At 32.7% G+C, this 22,017-nt stretch overlaps 2 protein-coding genes across 3 annotated transcripts; both read right to left on the reverse strand.

Annotated features, from left to right (window-relative positions):
- Window positions 1-1,541: 1,541 nt before the first annotated feature.
- On the reverse strand, window positions 1,542-5,058 carry LOC107419329 (surfeit locus protein 1). Of its 2 annotated transcripts, none has more exons than XM_048474536.2 (7): window positions 4,743-5,058; window positions 4,542-4,642; window positions 3,770-4,008; window positions 2,785-2,959; window positions 2,430-2,713; window positions 2,252-2,330; window positions 1,542-2,089 (listed from the first exon to the last, which is right to left on the reverse strand). In XM_048474536.2, the coding sequence occupies exons 1-6, from the start codon at window positions 4,930-4,932 to the stop codon at window positions 2,261-2,263; spliced, it is 1,059 nt and encodes a 352-aa protein (XP_048330493.2). In that variant the 5' UTR covers window positions 4,933-5,058; the 3' UTR covers window positions 1,542-2,089; window positions 2,252-2,260. The 2 variants fall into 2 exon arrangements, with proteins under 2 accessions (XP_048330493.2, XP_024929832.3); XM_025074064.3 differs by having other exon boundaries at window positions 1,542-1,847; window positions 4,743-5,057.
- A 13,392-nt stretch (window positions 5,059-18,450) lies between these two features.
- On the reverse strand, window positions 18,451-20,035 carry LOC107419330 (non-specific lipid transfer protein GPI-anchored 3). The gene is made up of 3 exons (XM_048474546.2): window positions 19,536-20,035; window positions 18,894-18,962; window positions 18,451-18,703 (listed from the first exon to the last, which is right to left on the reverse strand). Exons 1-3 carry the CDS (start codon window positions 19,897-19,899, stop codon window positions 18,579-18,581), a joined length of 558 nt encoding a protein of 185 aa, XP_048330503.1. The 5' UTR covers window positions 19,900-20,035; the 3' UTR covers window positions 18,451-18,578.
- Window positions 20,036-22,017: the final 1,982 nt, after the last annotated feature.

Genomic DNA, 22,017 nt, shown 5'->3' on the forward strand with positions numbered 1-22,017 from the left:
TGGGATTTGAGAGTGGTATTGCAGCACTACAGTTTATGAAACTAGGTTTTGCTGCTAAAAATTTAAGTATGCAACTAATTCTTTACTAAATTGCATTTATATGAAAGTGGTATATCTTTCTTTTCCTCGAGCTGTTTTGCAGAAAATGCACCCAAAAAAAAAAAAAAAAAAAAGATATTTAAGGAGTAGAAGATTTTTTAGCTTCTTCATATTTATTCAAATTCTGAATTATGTGAATGATTTTTTTTTTCTTTCTTTTTAATTAGTGGTAAATATTATGGAAAAGAGAGAAAATTATTAAATTGTAATGTTTTTTCTCTTTCACAATATTATGTTACGATGGACTGTATTATCTTCTTTTTTGGATGCATTAATGGATTCTACCCTAGAAGCAGCAAAAACAAAAATATTTAATTAAGAGAAAAATATTTTTTTAAAGCCTTAAAATGTTTAAGTAAAGGATAAGAGGATGTTTGAATATAGATATGAAAAATTTAAAGATTTTGAAAAAGACAAATGTATACCGTTAAGTCATATTAATTAAGGGTTTGGAAATTTGTAAAAGAGTATTGTTAAAAAAGCTTTGTATGGAGAATATTATCCGAAATCTCCTATCAAGTCTTTATATATATATATATATATATATAGTTAAGTTCGATACAGTGAAGAACTTAGGAAAAGGAACTATGAGGGATTATTCAGAGTCGTCAGATTACGCAAATCATGTAGATCTGACGGTGGTGAATGTTATCCCTTGCTGTATCAAAACTGCATATATTGCACATCGAGTATAGTTTCATATTCACTATTTATAGTGCTGGAGTATTATTACATGGTATTCATGCCAGGGACATTATACTTAGTGAATGCGATATGCCAATAATGCATAGGGATATTCAAGCTTACTAGAAGTATACTCTTCGCTATGCTTTTCTTATATCCTTAGTTGCTTTATTGTAGCATTTATTAAGCTATATAAATCTTCATATTAATGCATGGTTGGACAATTACAAGGGCTCTATATAATCCTATAAATAGAACTAATGGTAAAAATTGTAAGCCTACCAAAACTCAAATGGCTAATTACATTCTCAAATTATTCTAGCTCTATGAGAACAGGAAGAAATGAATATCTTAGGAACTAGGGTTATTATCAACATCATAACAAAACTCACATGAACAATCATAGTATGTGGAATTATAAGACAATAAACTCTGACAACTAGAATGAAAATCTTTAACAGAGTAAGCATTTCAATCGTACATGTAAATGGAGGATCCTTAGTACTAAAATTTCCTCAACATACTGACTTCGATAAATTACTACCATTAAAATTACCCCATGCCTGCGTACTGTATACATAAAAATTCTACAGAATAAGAAGAAAAGGAAAGAGTGATGGTGTAGAAATACAAACATTAAGCACCATGTGGAGATGAGAAACAGATATAGCTAAAAGAAAAGGTTCAAAGGGAAACATCTACAAACAAATATCACTGTGATAATCAATATTATCATTTTCAGAAACAAAGTCAGATCATTCATGGTAAATATTCATTTTATTAGGCTTTCAAAACAAACAAACAGTACACTCTTGAAATTCAAAATTGAAGCTATGGAAAACAAAGCTTCTTACTGTCAAGAATCCAAACCTAACCTTCTCCATAAGTACCCATACATTGCACCAAGACCCTGTTTATATTACTAGCCAGTCCTAGCATTTAGTTGTGTGTTTACCATTAATAAGGTCTCATGGTAAAATTTACTCTCAAAATGCCATTTCTATAACCTCTCAACTCCTCTCCCTTCTTCACAAGCTCAATAAGCTATATATATGGTAATCATCCTGCAACAAAAATGATAACCTCATTACCTTGAACCCAATTTTCATAAACAAAAAAATCTAATACCCCAAGTACTTTGTGTGAATTGAACATCCCTGTGCATATAATTTGAAGCAGATGAACCCAGTTGAGGATTTGTACCAGTAGAATTAGTTAATAACCAGCTCATAAAAAAATTCTGGGAAATATTTTCCTGTTCAGCTAAATGCCTCATGAAAAGCTGAGCAATGCTAACGAATAAAATCTGCTCATGATAATAGGCCACTATGAGAGAAAACGGATTTAACAGCTCCGAATTGGTGGAAATCAAATTATTATTCTAATCGGGAGAGAATGAAATAAAGTTAAAATCTCTTACATGTTCTACTCTAATCGGGAGAGAATGAAATAAAGTTAAATCTCTTACATGTTCATGCTATCTCTGGCTTTTTTTGGGCCTTAGCCTCTTGAAAGCCATAAATGTGACGGCAGCAGATAAGGAATACCTACACAAATTTAAATTAGCATCAGAGAAAGATATAACTAATACATATAAAGTCAGCCCTTCAATAAAAAACATGTACATGAAAATGCTATGGGCATACCATGTCAATGTATAATTTAGATGGTCCTGAGGCATGACTGAACTGCGAATCAAGGTATTTATGTCCTTTGGAACAGGGTAAGGGCAACTTGGATTGACATCTTCATTTATGTCTTCAACATAGATAGTACCTTCAGGAAGTCCACATGCACGGGCAATTGCTGGAACATCAACATAGAACCATTGGCTGGAGCTTGGTTCATTAGCTGGAACAAATATGCTTGGCCTCTCGCTCCCACGGATAACTCCAACAACTTCAACAGGAGTAACATCAGGAACATGGACCTGTAAGTTGCATGAGGTTAAGTTGAAATCTAAAATACTTTTCCAAAGCAAACAATGTATAGTGGCACAACCTCAACATTTGTACGCTTCTTTGTCCAGAATCTCCACCAAGAGCTTGTTTCATTCTCTTTGACATGCTGTGGTTCTTTTTCTGAAGTATGCTTACCATATTGTGGAACTTCTAAATGTTTATCTCTCCAAATACGGGGAACCCATCCTCTGTTCACTAAAATAGGTGACGACACACTGGAAAACAAAATAGGAATATATGTCAGCTGAAAGAGAAGCATTAGAACAACCTGATAAATTATTGGTCAAACTTCTTTAGAAGAAAATTACTACTGAAACATAAAATTTAAAGGAACACATAACTAAGGAAGAAAGAACGAAATCTTGAAATTCTGACCTGCAGTATTAAAAGCCTAAAAACCTTTCAACCATGCTATAACGTTTGTCAAGAATATGCCAACGAATAGAATAAACCTGAAAAAAAATGCTTATCACAGACTTGATAGTTTTATTTTGCTCCATCCGGTATACTAACTTTGGCTCAAAATTGCAACTTATATAACAAGATGGAAATTGATTTTTTAGTAGTGCAACATATTTTAGAATCCTCTGTGTAAATTTTTACAACTTACTTCCATCAATTACTCTAGGATTTTTTCTTGTTCCAACATTTGGTTTGGACCAATCAAAGTTGTTAACCATGTGCATTCCATTTTGGCTTTTCACTACTATACCATCTAAGTTTGAATTGCCATCAGGTTCTAGTTAAAGTAATATAAATATATATATATATATATACATAGTCATATACATTCATTTAGCTAGTAGAAGCAATGACTTGAAAGACCATATGCATTACAAACTAGCAGTTCTAAAAGTATTAGGATATGGAACATGGATCAGAATAAGCGAGACTAGAACAACAAAGATGAATGCAATTCATAAGCAGTTTGAATAATATAGTAACCTGTTAACAAGAAAAAGCAATTCCAATGATTCATTGAAATTAGTTTTATTACTAGCTTATGGAACTTCATCCATAAGTACCTTTCAGGATCATTAGGGACTGGCATAAGGGGTGTGATAACATAGTAGCCATTTTCCGTCACTCCTGAAATGCTTCTTGAACGAGGTCCTACAAAGATTGACCTTTCCTCATCAAAAACTCCTTTGCATAAGATCTTCCTGAACTCCAAAGAATCCAAATCTTTACTCGATTGAAAAAACTTGTTAAACTTCAAAGGTTCCACTTCCAATCTCTTCTCTCTATATTCTAGCATTTTCACCTGCAACATAAGAACCTGTTAAAGGTGCCACCATCTGGTGCAGTGATAGGGCCTCTCAGCTATCAAGCAATGGTACAATGGCTTGGTTCAAAATGTATCTTCAGAGGCCCTACTTCTACTTTATTTGGAATTCAAAATTAGCTTTATTAAGGGTTCTCCACAGCAAACCAAGTCTCAAGCAGATGAAATGGATACAAAACTTTCCCAAAAAGGATTTTGTGGCCCATAAACACTAGCAATGCCACCCATAGATCCTTTTGTCAGACTTTTTGCTGGAATTGGAAGTTTGACAAAATTCCCTTGACATTTACATAACCAACATACATGTTTGATTGGTATGAATTATAGCTAGTTTTCTGATATTTGTTTCAAAAATGGTTTCGACGTTCAGTTCCTCTTTTTCCTTTTCTTTATTCTAACGAAAACAATATCTTTCTGTTTCTAGAACTATTTTCCTTTCAAAATAACGTGAAAATACAGAAATTTAACTAGAAAAATGCACATTTAGAAAAAGCGTAGGAAAAAAATTAAACCTTGTCTTGCCTCCTGAAAATCTGCCAAGTTCCAAGCCCAAAAGTGATAGCTCCGGGAAGGAAAAGCAACCATTTTGGCAAACGCGATCTCCTTTCTACCTCTAATGCAAAAAAAGAAAAAAAAGAAAAAAAAAATCAAAACTTTGGCCAATTTAAGAAACACCCAGAAGCCAAGAAGGCACAAAAAGGACAGAGACTTACCAGGAGATTGGGAAGACGTTGATTCAGAAGCAGCCGCTGAGGAAATGGCAGGGGAAGAACAGAAGAAGGAAGAGGATTGTGACAGAGGCGGAGGTGGTCTTGGGATCCAACGGCTGTGAAAAGAAGGGTGGGACCCACCGACTCGGAGGAGCTTGGTTATGGCTTTGGACATGGAAATCGCTGTTGCCATATTGATGAATCTTTTGACATTTCAGGTCTTCATTTTTGTTTTCTTCTTGGCTATTTTGCACTGCACAAAGAACAAGAGGGCTTTTGCCATCTTTCTCACAATCTCAAGGGGTTTATGGGGAAAGAAATTTTCAATGTATGAGGGTTCAAAGTTATTACGGTACACATTCATCATCAACCAAATTAAAGCCCTTCTTTTATTGCTATTTTCTTCTTCTTCTTATTATTTTTTGAAAGATTATTTTTATTTTTATTTTTAAATAAAACATCAATCAGAAATTTAACATGAAGACTGGTTTATCAAAAAAAATAAAAGTAAAAATATGTACTCTTCGTGATCAGAAATTAGTTAATCTATTGGAAAGGAGTAACTTTTTAAAAAATAAAAATGAGGTGTTAAGTGAAAAATTTTAAAGTGAAATGATTATTTTTATATTATTATAATTTATTAAGTTTGTCTCATCTTTCCAATATATCCAGCCTTTTATATTTCCGTCCTTTTATATTTTTATCATGTACCTCTATTTTTTATGTATTTTTATTTCCTTTATATTATATTTATTTAATCTTAAACTCTTATATTCTTTTATATTGTTTTTATGAATTAATTTTGATTTTTTATATTTATTTTTTGTTTTTTAAATTTTAGGTTTGAGATTATTGATGTTTATATTGATGATTTTATTGGATTCTATTAAAAATATTTATAATATTTTGTATATATTATTGGATAATATCTAAATTAGGAAGAGAATTTATTAGATTTTGGAACAGAGAATTTAGCAAAACTTGTCCAGACAGGACCACTTCATATGTCCCCGAGGCGATGATGTCACAATCTCAAAAGAAAACTACCTTGACAAGTCCAATGCTCTTTCTAAACGTACAAAACCCTCAGACGTATCTAACTTTTTGTGATAATGGAACTGAGTTCTTTTTTTGTTTTTTGGGAAGTTGTCTTCAGTTTAGACTTCTTTTTTAATTTCAATTAACCTTAAATTGTTTCAAAAGAAAATTGACTTTAAATTGATAATAACCTTAGGACCCTCCTTAAAGTTCGAATTGGTACTTTCCCTACAACCTAGTTGCACAGCTATTGTAAATTTGAGTGTTATAAAAGACTATCTTACATAGTTGTATGCATTTTATTATGTGTACACAATTATAGTCATTGAGTTTGTAAATGATGAGATTCATTAGTATGTTTTCTTTTATCTACTCATTATTTCTTACAAGTTTATTCTTGTCATCCTTCGTCATTTTATCAATGCCATTGCGGCAATCTACATCTGTTATTCACATGAACAAAAATCTTATGCCTAAGGTATTCACAGACCATAATTGTTGGTGCAAATCAATTGTTGGTTCTCTCAAATTTGTGAAAAATTCCTCTTTGTTTCACAGCAACAATATTCAATCTTCATCACCATCACTTATAATGACAATGCAATTCATCGTTTTTGTGTTCTTCTAAATGTTGTTGAGCTTGAGACTAAAAAGGTGTTCAGGCTTCATCTCTGCATCCTGTGATAGAACTATCACATGACATACCACTTATACTCCTGACTTTCTCTCCCTCGACTACTTGTCTGGGATATGGCCAGCCTCAAAATTGGGCAATAATGTCATAATTGGAGTCATAAACAGTGGAATTTGGCCGGAAAATCTAAGTTTCAAAGATGATGGCATGCCTGCTAAAATTCCATCAAAATGGAAAGGAAAATGTAAAGAAGGACGAGATTTCAATTCCTCATTGCGCAGCTGGAAGATCATTGGAGCCAAATACTTCAGTGACACGTTGATGTTCAGGAAAAGAATCAACAGAGTTAGCATAAACTCAGCTAGAAATTGTACTGGGCATGGCATCCCAGTTTCCTCAATTGCTGCAGGGAATTTCGTATACTTCGTGTCTTACTTCGGTTATGCTGAAGGGATGTCCTTGCTAGTACTGAAAGTGCTATTGCTGATGGAGTAGATGTGATCAATCTCTCATTTAGTTATGACCATGGTCATTCCCTTATAGAAGATCCTCTGTAAATAGCTACATTCTCTGCTGCCCAGTTATCCTAAAAAATAAAAATTATAATGGATTTTCATGGATCATAACTCTAACTGCAGGGAATGTAGATCATTGGCATGCCAGAATTTTACTTCTAGGAAATGCGGTTGAGAATCATAGGTTGGTGCAAAGCATGCCATTAGTATATAATAAGACTTTATCAGGTTGTAATTCAGAAAAATTATTAGCTGATGCTCCTGATAATGGAATAATTGTTTGTGATGTTGGGATGTTGAGGCTTCAACTTTTCCATATAACTGCATCAAATTTGTCAGGAGCAATATTGATCTCTGATAGTGTGCGTCTAGATATATCCTTTGTCCTTGTGTTCTCATTTCAAGAAAAGAGGCAAAAATTCTCATGGAATATACTGAAAGCACTGACAATTCTTTAGCAACCATGACTTTCCAGCAATTTCAATCATGAACTATCTCTTGCTAGGTATGCTTCTATAGGACCTTCGTATAGTTTTGGTGGCGTTGTTAAACTTAATATAATGGCACCTGGTGCAATGGTCTAGGCTGCTTCACATCCAAATATACCAATAGGCCAAAAAAAGGTTTGATAATTTGTATGGTGATTATAGTTTCGTATTCTGGTATATCTTTAACTAGCCCTCATGTTGCTGGTTTAGTTGCACTTTTAAAAGGTGCACATCAAGAATGGAGTCCGCTGCTTTTAGATCTACCATTCTAACCACTGCTAGATCATCTGATAAGGCTGGAAACCCATTTGTGGATGGAGGGGATAATTTTCTATTTGCTTCGCCTTTGGCTATAGGGTCATGTTACATTGACCTGAACCGAGCACTTTAATCCAGGTTTGATTTATGATGCAACTGCACAAGATTGTATAAATTTCTGATGTACAATTTTCTCTTAAGAAAAGGTTTTAGCCTTGTCTGGATTGAAAAGTATTAGCTGCGAAAATTCATCAAGTGATCTTAATTATCTGTCATTTCTTGCAATAAATAGTGACAAAAAAGCAGGAGTTAGGAAATTTCAAAGTGTTGTGACTAATATTAGGAATGGTGCTACAAAATACAATGCCAAAGTGAAAGGTTCTAGAACTTTCAATGTTACAATTTCACCTGAAGTTTTGGTGTTTAAAGAAAATATAAGAAAAAGTCCTTGATGTCATCATTGAGTATAGAGGGAATAGAAGTATGAAACTTCATTTAGCTCACTTGTTTGGGTTGAAAAAAATGGAGAACATAGTGTTAGAAGTCCAATTTGTATTGTCACCTATGGTAGATTTGTTTAGATGAAATACTCAAAAAATAAAATCCTAAAAATGTATCTAGTGGTAGCGAGCTAGCAAATTTGCTAGGATTTGATATATTCCATTTTTATTATTCACTCTCTCTCTCTCTCTCTCTCTCTCTCCCTCTTTTAGTTTTTTATTTTTCATTATCTTTGAAGCTAGTTTGATAATCTAGTTTAAAAATTGTATGAGAAAAATCTCCTTACATGCGTACTACTATAAGTATTTATATATATATATATATATATATCATATTTGATATTTAGCACCTTAGTTTTTTTTACTTTGATTGTTATTTAATTCCGTGTGACTCCTAAGCTCCTTAAGAGTTTTTAACACTTCTTAAATATATGACATTGGTTGGATTGTAATTAGTACATTTCTTTCTTCTCTCCCGATACTCTTTCCTTTCTGATTCTTAATTTTACATTTCATATTGAGCATTTTGTTTTCCTTCTTCACAACTTCATACAAGTAAAATACAAATTATACAACTAGGCATTTACACTTTGTTCAATGTTAAGTCAAAACTCCTTAGATGAATTAAATACAAATTCCATATAAAGCAGGAGTTTCTACAAAATCACTCATGGAAACTTGCCCTTTTAACTAACTCAAGAGAGCCCTAACTTGATAAGTCCACCACTAATTCTTTTGACCATTCTAACCGTAAAATGAATTTAAGTTTTGTTTATTACTTATCTTTTAGTTGCATTGTATGTGAGTAATTTGGACTTCTTTCCAATTGTAGTCAAAGAAAGCTTAGTTAACTTGAAATTGACAGTGCACTAATGTTTCTCCTTAAAGTTAGAATTAGTGAAGAAAGATTGAATATTCTTTCTCTTTTATTGGATAAATTATTTACAACCTATTGTATCGGAATCGTGGCTGGCATTTTAGACCACCAGAAAAAGAAACAGAATTCCAATAAATTAGGAATCCTAACAAAACTAGGAAAGTAAATAAAATACAATAACTTACAGCTAAATAAAGAAAGTGAAATAATTATCTACTAAATTTTAGAAAAAAGATCAAATCCTTTCTATACTCCCCCTCAAGCTGGATTATATATGTTATACAAACCAAGCTTGGAGCATAATTCATCAAAACTGGTCCTAGGTAGTGCTTTGGTGAGGACATCGCAATCTGCAGTTTTGTTGGAACATAACTTAATTAAACAATCCCAATGTTGACCTTTTCTGAAATGAAGTGTTGATCAATCTCAATATGCTTTGTCCTATCATGGTGAACAGGATTTTTAGCTATACTGAGGCAGCTTGACTGTCACAACATCTTGATCAGGTCTTGTATCTCCACTTTGAGCTCCTTTATCAATCTTTGAAGCCACATCCCTTCATATATTCTTAGTGCCAGAGCTTGATTTTCTGATTCTAGACTATTTCTAGAGACTACAGCTTACTTCTTGCTTCTCCATGTTACTAGATTCCCCGAAATATATGAACAGTAACCAGTAGTAGACCTTCTATTTGTTAACTCTCCTACCCAACTAGCATCAATGTAGATCTTCACCTCTCGGCTTCTGGATTTATTGAATAATAAACCATGCCCTCAAGTCATCTTCAGAATTCTCAAAATCCTATTTACTGCTTTCAAATGATCCTCATTTGGATTATTCATATGTTGACTTACTACACTTACTGAATATGCAATATCAGATCTAGTGTGAGATAAGTATATGAGTTTACCAACTAGCCTTTGGTATCTACCTTTATCAACTGGACTGCTTTCTTCTGTTCGGCTAGGCCTTTTATTGGGATCCATGGGTGTGTCTACAAGTTTACACCCAAGCAAACCAGTTTCATTCAACAAATCTAAGATGTACTTCCTTTGAGATATCACAATCCCATCCTTAGACCTAGCTACCTCTATTCCCAGAAAATATCTGAGATTGCCCAGGTCTTTGATCTCAAATTCTGTAGCTAGCATCCTTTTAAGATTGATAATTTCCTCTGAGTCATCTCTTGTCAAAATAATATCATCTACATACACTATAAGTAGAGCAATCTTCCCTTTTGGTTTGCTTTTAACAAATAGTGTGTGATCAGCTTGACATTAATGATAACCATTAGCATTTACTATCTTATCAAACCTGTCAAACCATGCTCATGGAGACTGCTTCAAGCCATACAAGGACTTTTTCAGCTTGCAAACTAACCTGTTGTTTAAGCTATTTTCCATTCCTGAAGGTATAGTCATATAGACTTGTTATTCAAGATCTCCATTGAGGAATGCATTTTTTACATCAAGTTGGTAAAGGGGCCAATCTTTATTCACTGTAAGAGAGAGAAGAACTCTAACCATGTTGAGTTTAGCAACTGGAGCAAAGATCTCCTGGTAGTCGATCTCATATGATTGTGTAAAATCATTGGCTACAAGTCTAGCCTTGAATCTCTCAACACTGCCATCTGCCTTGTATTTTACAGTGAATATCCACTTACAGCCAACTAGATTCTTGCCATGAGGTAGTTCAACAAAAGTCCATGTATTATTACTTTCTAGAGCCCGAATCTCCTCCTCAACTACCTTCTTCCATGCTTGAATCTTTAGAGCCTCTTGAATTGAATTAGGCACATGTACACTATCAAGGTTTGATACAAATACCTTATATGAGGGAAACAACTTTCCATAAGCTACATACTTCTCAATTGGATAACCAGTGCACTTTCGAACACCTTTTCTGTGAGCAATTGACTAATTCAAATCATCAATCATAGGAACAAGAGTGTCATAGGATAAAGATTCCACACCATTATGATCATCAGTTACAGAAAGACTTGGTTCCAGTGAATGAGAGTCCTGAGTTTGAATGGTGTCCTGCATATGCTCAATGGGTCTTCTCCTTCTATAGACATGAAGGTCAGGATTCTGATTGTCGAGTTGTGGTTGATTTGAGGTAAGTGGGACTGTTTTAGGCATGGGAAGAATGGCAGATTCAGAGGCTATTGTTTCTGGGACTGTTTCAATGATAAGGACAGAGTTTGGATAAGAAGAAAGATCATTGTTGACTGTTTCAATGACAGAGACAGAGTTTAGATGAGAAGAAAGATCATTGGTGACTTGAAGAAGGATCCAAATCTGATATTCTCTTGAATTCTCCCCCTGAATGTCAGATTTGGGTGAGTAGGACTAATTTTCAAAGAATGTCACATCCATGGTGTTATAGACTCGTCGAGTGATTGGAGAGTAACACTTGTATCCTTTTTGGTTAGTGGAGTAACCAATGAAGATATACTTTAAGGATCTTGGATAAAATTTGGTGCGATGATTTTGGTGAATGTGGATAAAGGAGGAGCAACCAAAGACTTTGAAAGGTAGGTCGGGGGAGAAGGAACGAATATGGGGATAGCACTAAGAAAGACATGACGAGGGTTTTGGAACTTTATAACACGGCTAGGCATCCTATTGATGAGATATGTGGCAGTAAGGATGGCTTCTCCCCAAAGGTATTTAGGTACATTATTGGTGAACATGGTGGCAAGGGCAATCTTAGTAAATGTCTATTTTTCCTTTCCACCATCCTATTTTATTGTAGTGTATCAACACAAGAACTGATATGAACAATGCCATGTTTGGAGAGATAAGAACCAAGGATAAAATTAAAATAATCCCCGGCATTATCGGTCTTAAGAACTTAAATCTTGCTTTGAAATTGGATAGAGATCATGGAGTGGGAGGATTGAAATATTGTGGATGTTTCTAATTTTTCTTTCATAAAGAAGGTCCAAGTAGTTTTTGTGTGATCATCGATGAATGTAACAAACCACCGAGCCCCATTAATATTTTTTATACGAAAGGATCCTAAATATCACTATGAATCACAGAGAATTGGTGTGAAGGTTTGTATTGCAAACTAGGATATACTTTTCTGGTATGTTTTGCAAGTTGACAAATTTCACACTGATAATCACTAGATTTTTAACTGATGAATAAATGGGGAAACAATTTCTCAACATAAACCAAATTAGGATGACCAAGACGAAAGTGCCATAACATGACTTGGTTTTCAACTGAAATAGAATTGGAAATAGACATAGAATTTGACCAGGACTTAGAAACAAAACTTGACTGTTGAACTTATCTATTGAGAAGATTATTTTCTTTGAGTAAATAGAGACTACCATGCATCTCAGCACTTCCAATCACCTTTCCCGAATCCACTGCCTGAAAATCACAAAGATTGGAATAAAACTTAGTCACACAATTTAAATCACGAATGAGTTAGCTTATGAAAATTAAATTATAGTTCAATTTAGAAACATAAAGGATAGAGGAAAGGAGAAAGTCCTTTGTCAATTGAACTAATCCAGTTCCTACCACTAGTGAAAAAGAACCATCAGCTATCCAGATTCCAAAACTGCTAGTGCATGGCTAGTAATGTCTGAGTGTGCTAATGTCTCCAGTCATGTGATTTGAGGCTCCTGAATCAACTATCCACTGTTTTGAAGATTTATTTTGGATAATGTGGGTATAGGATAAGATACCTTGGTGTGAATGGAGACTAGTGTGTTGCTCGGCAGATGATTAAGTTACTTGTCGGGAGCTGGAAACTTGACTCAACATTTTTTGCAGAGCTTCAATCTACTCTCTAGTGAAAGGATTTCCTTCTGCACTGTTTTCTATTGTAACAGCAACATTTGCATGATTTTCCCTGTCATATCCAGCATTGGATGGCTTCCAATCTGCAGGTTTACCGTGCAATTTCTAGCACGTGGCTTTTACATGACCAAGTTTCTTGCAATAGTCACACCATGGTCGCCCTTTACTTGACCTATTGGATTGAGAGGAATTCTGTGTATATAAAGCTGAATCCTCCACCGTAGGCGTGTTGTCCGTCATCATCAGCTTCTTTCTACTTTCCTTTCTCCTAACTTCTACAAAAACCTTTCTAATAGTAGGAAAGGGCTTGATCCCCATGACTCTACCCCTAAACTTATCTAGGTCTTTGTTAAAGCCTAAAAGGAATTTAATTGTCCGTTTTTTCTCGACAATCTGTTTATATAATGCAGAATCATCGGCACATTTCCAGGAGTGCTTATCGTACAAATCCAATTGTAGCCAACAGCGTGTGAGAGTGTTAAATTATCGGATAACACTCATGTCTCCTTGTTTTAGATCATATAACCTCGTTTCAACCTCAAATAACTTAGAGGTGTTTTCTGTGCTTGAGTACGTTTCACGTGCAGCCTCCCATATTTCTTTACCTGTCCTATGAAGCAAAAAGTCTTCTCCAACATTAGTAGTCATGGAATTTATTAGCCAAGACATAACTAGGTGATCATCAATTTTCCAGGATCGATATTTGGGGTCTATTGCCTCTGGAACAGTCGTCTTGCCAGTGAGATGTCCATCCTTCCCTCTGTCGTAGATATACATGAACACAGACTGAGACCATTGAAGGAAATTCTAGCCATGGAGTTTTTGATTTATGACAAGATGAGAAGAGGAATCAGGGATCGAAGGGACTTCAGAGACAAATGTTTGTGAAGCCATGCCGTGTTTGGTCATGGGAAAAAAATTGCCAGACGAAGGAGTGACCAGATGAGGAAGAATGAAGAACAATTAGGGTATAGAGGAATGCTCCGATACCATGAAGAAAGACTGAATATTCTTTCTCTTTTATTGGATAAATTATTTACAACCTATTATATAGGAATTGTGGCTGGCCCTTTAGACCACCAAAAAAGGAAACAGAATTCCAATAAATTAGGAATTCTAACAAAACTAGGAAAGTAAATAAAATACAATAACTGACAGCTAAATAAGGAAAGTGAAATAATTATCGACTAAATTATAAGAAAAAAATCAGATCCTTTCTACAATTAGTGTTATAAAAGACAAGTTGATTTCGCATATTTTGTCCACTTTTTCCTACTAAACCATAAAATTCATCAAGAAGGATCTCAATCATGAAATTCAATGGTATGTTTTCTAATTTTCTCTTTTCATTACTTCTTATTCATTTCTTATTATCATCCTCTATCATTTTATCAATGTCACTAGACCAACCTACTTGTGTTATTCAAGTGAACAAAGCTCTTATGCCTAAAGGTTTTTATAGACCATAATAGTTTGTACAATTTAATAGTTAATTCTCTCAAATTTGTAAAAAATTTCACTTTGTTTCATAGCAACAATCAGTCTTCACCACCATCACTTATATATATGTTAATGCAATTCATAGTTATTATGTTCTTCTAACTCTAGTTGAGCTTTAGACCTTAAAAAAGTACTCAGGCTTCATCTCTGCATCCTGTGATAGAACTATGATATCACATACCACTTATACCCCTAAATTTCTCTCCCTCACTGCTTGACTGGGATATGACCAGCTTCAAAATTTGGCAATAATGTCATTTTTGGAGTCCTAGATAGTGGAATATGGTCAGAAAATCCAAGTTTCAAAGATGATGATATGCCTGCTAAACTTCCAGAAAAATGGAAAGTAAAGTGTCAAGAAGGACAAGATTTCAACTCCTCATTATGCAACTAAAAAATCATTGGAGCCTGATACTTCAGCAAGGTGTTGATGGGCGAGAGAAAACTCAGCAAAATTAGTATGAACTCTGCAAGAGATTGTAAAGGGCATGGCACTTCAGTTTCCTCAATTGCTGCTGGGAGTTTTGTAGATGGCGTGTCTTACTTCGGCTATGCTAAAGAAGTAGCCAAATGTGTTGCACCTCGTGCTAGGGTAATCATGTATAAATTGTCATGGACAGAAGGATGTCATGAAGTAGATGTCCTTGCTGGCATTGAAAATGCAATTTCTGATTGTGTTGATGTAATCAATCTCTCCTTATGCTTATAATTTGTCACTTTCATATCAAAATCCCAAATCAATAGGTACATTTTCCGCTACCCACCAAATGTATACTTGTTTCTTGTTCCACATGTAATGATGGTCCAACACAAAAAGTATTCAATGGATTCCCTGGGGTAGTAATAATTACAATAGGCAATGTAGATCGTGTAGGTCTTAGAAACAGGTTGAGAATCATCAGCTGGTCAATTTTCCCTAGCAATATCACATTACAAAGTATGCCAATAATATACAATAAGACTTTGTCAAGCTATGATTCACCAGTATGTTGAAGTCCTAAATGGAATAATTGTCTATGGTGTTGGGAATTGGAGTCTTACAACTTTCTTCTATTACTTCATCAAATTTTTCTGGGGCAATATTTATTTCTGATACTATGACAAAATCAATTCCTTGTCTTTGTGTTATAATTTCACAAAAAGATGCAAAAATTCTCATGAATTGTATAGCAAGCAACGAAAAACCTTTGGTCCAAAAAGGTCAAAATGGTAATTTGAATGGTGATTATTGATTGGAATTTGGTACATCTTTGGCTAGCCCTCATGTTGCTGGTCTAATTGCACTTTTAAAAGTTTCACACCCTGAATGGAGTCCTGCTGCTATTAGATTTGCCATAATTACCACTGCAAAACCATTTGATAAGTTTAGGTATCCAATTTTAGATTAAAGGGACCACATAACCATTTGATAAGTTTAGGTATCCAATTTTAGATTAAAGGGACCACATAACCATTTGATAAGTTTAGGTATCCAATTTCAGATTAATAGGGTGTTTGATAAAAATGAAAGTATCGAAGGAAACTGATTCCCAAGAATCCGTTTCTTAGGATTCAGTTTCCAGAAAATTAATTTTCTTAGGATTCTTTTTATAGTGTTTGGTTAATTATAAAAGAAGATAGAACTTACAAGTAATTAAATAAATTTATACGTTAAAATTAGAGGATAAAATTGTATTTAAAAAATATTTAAAATAAATTTCTCAGGGAATTTTAGAATGACACCTCTTTAGGAGGATCCACTTTACCTCTCAATTTATCACATTATGAGATTTATTTTTCACTGAGGCCCATAAATTTCTCCTTTTAAAAATTATCCAAATAAGAAAAAATTTCACTTTTCTAAGGAATTTTATATTTTCACTAATTTTATCATCACCCAAACACCCCATAAGGAGATGATTTTCATGCCTCTCAGCCTTTGGCTATGGGCTTTGGTTACATTGACCCAAACCAGTCACTTGATCTAGGTTTGATTTATGATGCAAACCATAAGTTTATGTGAATTTATTGCGTGAACACTTTTCTCCAGAAAAGGCTTTAGCTATGACTAGATTGAAAAGTATTAGCTGCAAAAATCGATTTTGTGATCTTAATTATCCATTGTTTCTTGCCTTGTATAATGGCAACCAAGCAAGGGTAGGAAATTTCAAAGGGTTGTGACTAATGTAGGAAAAAGTGTCATAAAACACTATGCCAAAGTGATGGATTCTGGTAGTTTCGTAGTTTAAATTTCACCTGATGTTTTGGTTTCTGGAAGAAAATATGAGAAAAAGGCTTTTGGAATCACCATATGAGTATGGAGGAAATGAGAAGAATAAAAGTTCATTCGGTTCACTTAGTTGGGATGAAGAAAATGGAGAACATAGTGTTACAAGTCCCATTCTAGTGTCACCCATGCTAAATTTGTTTCAATGAAATGTTAAAAACAAAATTCTACAAATATATTTATATATATATATATATATTCATCGGCTTTTAATTTGTAATATTATGTAATTTCTAGCTAACAAAAATTGCTATGAATTAACCTGTAACATATTTTTTATTCAATTGGTAGAGTATATTTTTTTTAAAAAAAAATTCACTTATATAGTTTTTAAATCTAGTAGGGGGAAAATTAGAGAAAATTACCCATAATGCCAGATTGTCCCCTCTTTAAATTTTTACAATGAAATTGACCATATTATTATATTCAAATTAACCACTTATATAAATGATATGCATTTAAGTTATTACCTTTTCTCAGAATAATAAAACTGATAGAAAATGAACCAATATATATATATATATATATTGATGGTATTGTTTCATTCTTTTATCAAATTCTACGGTTAAAAAATGTTTCATTGCACTAAAATAATAATAATAATAACAATAATAATAACAACTACTATTCGTAGCTTATTATTATTATGTATTCCTGGCCAGTTGACCCAACCCATTTCTTAAAAATGGGTCTAAACCAACTTTAAAAAAGGCCCACTGTTAGCTTGAAAAAAAAAGCCCATATAAAAGGTCCATAAAAACAATTTTAAATTTCAAAAGCGAAATTAGGGTTTCATTGAGCTCTATGCCCTCTCTATATATATATACATAGATTGAGATTGAGAGAGTTCAGTTTCCATGGAGATTTCAGAAGGTAAGGGTTTTGGTTTAAGGTGCCGAAAGAAATAAGAAAAGGCAATCACAGAGCGTCACTGAAGCGCTTATATTTGTAAATATAAAGGTAGCGCTTTCAGCCCTTTTAGTTGCCGATAGCCATTTTTGGGAGTAAATATGCTTGCGAATGTCGCTTTTTTCTTTGCGGCTTTTGCATTCAGATGCTCCTACATATGTATGTTTTTTGTTCTTCAACTTTTTTTTTTTTTTTTTTTTAGCGATTATAAGAAATCATTATTGGTTTTGATTTTTTAGTTTTGATCTATGCGAATATCTATATATATACATATATTTTAAAAGTTGGTTTTATCAGTAAAAAATTGATTTTTGAAATATTATTTTACAATTTTTTTTTTTAATTTCTAATCAACTTTTATATTGGATTTCCCCTTGGGTAGTTTTTAATTGGGTAGATATGCAAATTATCCAGCAATTATTTAAATTAATTTATTATTGTTTATTTTATTATTATTATTATTATTATTATTTTATTTTATTTTTTTATTTGGAGAAATGAAAATTAGAAGCACATAATTTTGAAATTTACAAAGGATGTTTTCTCTGTTTGTGGCTTAGATGCCCCAGTACTTCGTGACCAGAATCAAGTGGACTTTCAGTAACAATTCTAAGCAATGCCAATATATAATAATAAAATTTGCAAAATTCTTACACATTTTTCATATGGATCTCGAAAATAATTTATTCTAACAGATCAATAACTTGCAAATACAAAACTTTTAGCAAATCTTTTTAGCAAAAAAAAAGAAAAAAAACTTTTAGCAAATTTAAAATGTGTTATGATGGGTGTATACTCACTCCTGGTTTGGATTTTACATACTTTGCTTATATATATATATATATATATATATTTTCCCGGATATTTTAATGGCGAATTTTGATAAAATATGGTAGATTGAAGAGTAATTAAAAGGCTAGATTTATAATTAGAAATCAAATTTGAAACAAATCCTGCAAATTTTTGTTTGGTGATTAAAAAATAGAAATGGAAACATAGAGTTGTGGTACAAATTAAAGTGGCCCAAGTCTTTTTAGAGTGCTGACATTATTAAAGACACAAAGCAAACAGCTAAACCAGACCCTCCAAAATTTGACATCCCATTGGCTGCTGAAGTGCTGTTAGACTTTGAGACATTTGGGGTTGAGGAAGAGTTACCTGATACAACAGCAAAATACAATATTAATTCTCATCATTATTTTGAATACAATTTTTTCTATTAAATTTTGGTGTATAATACTTTTGAATTAAAAGATATTCCACATTAAACATCAAAGTTGACTAGATTATAACTTATTTGGAAAAAATTAAAATTTTCCAAAAAAATAAAATAAAATGAGAAACTCACTTTTGTCAGCATCGGCAGGTGTTGAAGGAGTGGTTGGCGCTCCCGGTGAACCGCCTGGAGAGCCTGCATCTGTTAAAAATTAAATTAAAGATCATGTTAATTATGTTTTAGGGGATAATTGATTCAACAACAAGAGGGTTTAATCAATTTTTTTTTTTTGGATATATTTTTATTTTCTTTCAAATTGATAAGCAAGCAACTTATCTATAGAAGGAATATTCAAACCCTGTTAAGGATATCCAGCAAGATATTTGGTCATTTAATGCAGGAACCAAAACTAGTTACTGTAAAATTAATTACGATCAGATTATATAATATATATTTCAAAAATAAAAAAATCACAAATCAATGCTAAAAAAGTTGTCTTTGTAATGAAATCCATGATTACAATCACAAACCCATAAATAGCATCCAAATGAATCAAAAGTAAAAACTGAAAATCATGAAATTAATGAATATGCAGGATCTCAAACATTCCAAATTGTACATATTCAGAGTTAATAGAAATTAATAATTTTGTTTTATAAAAATCAAATTAATGAACATGAAATCACAATGTAATTAATTAGACCTTTTAAATTCAACCAAAAAAAAAAAAGAAAAAAGAAAAAGGAAGAGAAATTAATTAATGTAAAGTCATACCCTTCTTGCAAATGGAAATATCAGCCTGAGCACCACAAGCCTTTGGAAGCTTCAAAGCTTGGTCTTGGGTTACATTGAGATTCTTCAAGAGATCAGGGTTATTAAAGACTTGACAAAGACAATCCATGTCGCCGGAGATCATATCCTTCAACGGAGTACAGCACGACTCCGGCGGCGAGTCCGGGGACTTCAAGTAGGCTTGACAAGGAAGCAATTTTTGAAAACATGAAGGAATTGCACCTGAATCACTACCACCTCCTCCTGCTGCTTGAAGAATTGCACCGAGGTCTAGGCCTTGTGACATAGCCACAATTAACACCTTGGACATGGCAATTAAGGCAAGCAACAAATGCTTGGAAACCATTGTTTTTGCACCAAAATAAAAAATTAAAAAAAATTATGGTTTTTTTCAAAGCAAATGAAACTATTAATCCCTCTAGGGTTTCTTAACTTTTTTTTTTTTTTTTTGGGTGGAAATTAATGGAGATTGATAATGGGAGAGGTGGTTAATATATTGGGTTGAGATGTTCTATATATAGAGTTATTTACGTGAGGGATAATCAGTTCTACCTCCTGTCACTCTGTTTTTAAAAAACAAATAAACAAAAACTGCTTTTTCTTTGGTGGTTAGAGATTTTTTCTCCACGTTTTCTTTCTTTTTTTTTTAAATGAAAGATTAAGATATTTATAAAACCGTTTTATATGGTTAGTTTACGAAAAAATTAAGAATGATGGAATTAAGAAATTTAAGATTTTATTTATTTTTTCAATATATTAAATGTTTGAGTACTACTCCAAAAACTTATTCTTAATTTCTTGACATTTGATCAGAATTGAGTGATATATTTATTAATTAAGATATATATATATATATATACACACACTCTTATCAAGATAAATAACTCTTTTTTATTTTTATTTTTTTTGGGTTTTCATCAAGATATGTAAGTGATAATCATATATGTTAATTTTATAATTTACAGGCTTTTACAGTTAAAAATCATCATTTTAATTATGCCTTGAGGCAAATAAAATAAAATAAAAATTCCAGCAACTTATGATCCAACCTTAGCATATATATAACTGTTAGATATCAATATTCATGAATGACATCATGTAATCATTTGTAACCACCATGATGATCAGATGGTCAATATATGTTCTTCAAATTAAAAAAAAAAAATGCATCGGGATGTTTCTTTTAAATTCTTTTCCTTTTTGATTTTTTGATAGATATAAAAATGCGTTGGAATGTTTCATACTTCTACACAAAAGCATTTAAAGCTATAATGCCAAAACTAAAATAAATATATAAAAAAAAAAATTGCTAAAAATGGATGATGAGGTTGGACTGCTGGAGGAGCAGTTTCAACTCCAAACGCAATGCAGAATGAGGCAAAACTTTGGAATTGATGGATAGCTATATATAGGAATAAGATCTTCAGATTTGCTATTTATTACTATTTTCATTTTATGGACCAAATATATATGTACAGATATAGAAGATTTTATTGAGCAAAAATCAAGTTATTAGGATACATATTCTATCTCAACACAAATCATTGCGCTTATTCAGTTCCTCTCGATCGGTGTAGACCCATTTCCAATTAGGAGTGCATGAAAATTTTCCAAAGCCACTTCAAGATTAATCCAATAAACTATATATGTATATCCTTTTCTTTGGAGTCCGAGGCTGAAATTCATATGGAAAATACCCCAATTTTATTAAACTTATAAATCTATCAAACAATGGGCATTTGATTGAACAAATTTTCCCTTAGTTTTTTCTGCTTTTGGATATATCGGCTTTGTTTTTGGTCTTCTTCTTCCATACGGATATGCCATGTATATATCTTAGGCAATGCAATGTCACCAAAGTGAATAATGTGGGTTGGTTATTGGTTGAGCTCGTATACCAAATTTAAAGGTAAAACGCTATGCAATATTTAATTTCTCTAAATCTTTCTAATCATCATTCCTTTCACACTGCTTCGTCTTGGTTAAATTTTTCTTACAGGTGCTTATGAGCTTTATTCAAAGGATAAAAATAAAGCTCTTATGCTTATCAAATATGAGTGTTTACTTGTTGTAGATTGGAGAATTATTTTAACTTTAGAGCTGATACCAACCGCTTTCAAAAGCATCTTCTCCTCAACTCATTTCCCAAAATATGTATACATATATAGAGACAAAACAAAGCACACAATGATAACATAAACATGAGTCAAGAAATTTTAGTCATATTTTTTAAATCCTTATTATGTATATAATTCAATCTTTAAAAGCTATGTTTCATCTACAATGAAAGAAAATTTTCTATATCATACTGATCTTTCATGTTTGTAACATATAATACAATTTTTTAATATGACACATATTATAATTAACTAGTATTTTAACAAATAATTTCAATGGAAATAGAACCAATTAATGGGTAAAGATAATGTAGTAAAACTAATAAAATAGAAATTATTACTATTAT

This window comes from Ziziphus jujuba, chromosome 2, assembly GCF_031755915.1.
Source record: "Ziziphus jujuba cultivar Dongzao chromosome 2, ASM3175591v1".
Classification (NCBI taxonomy): domain Eukaryota; kingdom Viridiplantae; phylum Streptophyta; class Magnoliopsida; order Rosales; family Rhamnaceae; genus Ziziphus; species Ziziphus jujuba.

Bases quoted from the DNA above. Each gene is read 5' to 3' on its own strand.
- LOC107419329 (XM_048474536.2), bottom strand. From the start codon at position 4,932: ATGGCAACAGCGATTTCCATGTCCAAAGCCATAACCAAGCTCCTCCGA. The intron at 4,643-4,742 runs GTAAGTCTCTGT...TTTTTGCATTAG, and splicing joins AACGTCTTCCCAATCTCCTG to AGGTAGAAAGGAGATCGCGT. The intron at 2,331-2,429 runs GTATGCCCATAG...AAATTTGTGTAG, and splicing joins CTAAATTATACATTGACATG to GTATTCCTTATCTGCTGCCG.
- LOC107419330 (XM_048474546.2), bottom strand. From the start codon at position 19,899: ATGGTTTCCAAGCATTTGTTGCTTGCCTTAATTGCCATGTCCAAGGTG. The intron at 18,963-19,535 runs GTATGACTTTAC...AATTTTTAACAG, and splicing joins TATTTCCATTTGCAAGAAGG to ATGCAGGCTCTCCAGGCGGT. The intron at 18,704-18,893 runs GTGAGTTTCTCA...CTGTTGTATCAG, and splicing joins ACCTGCCGATGCTGACAAAA to GTAACTCTTCCTCAACCCCA.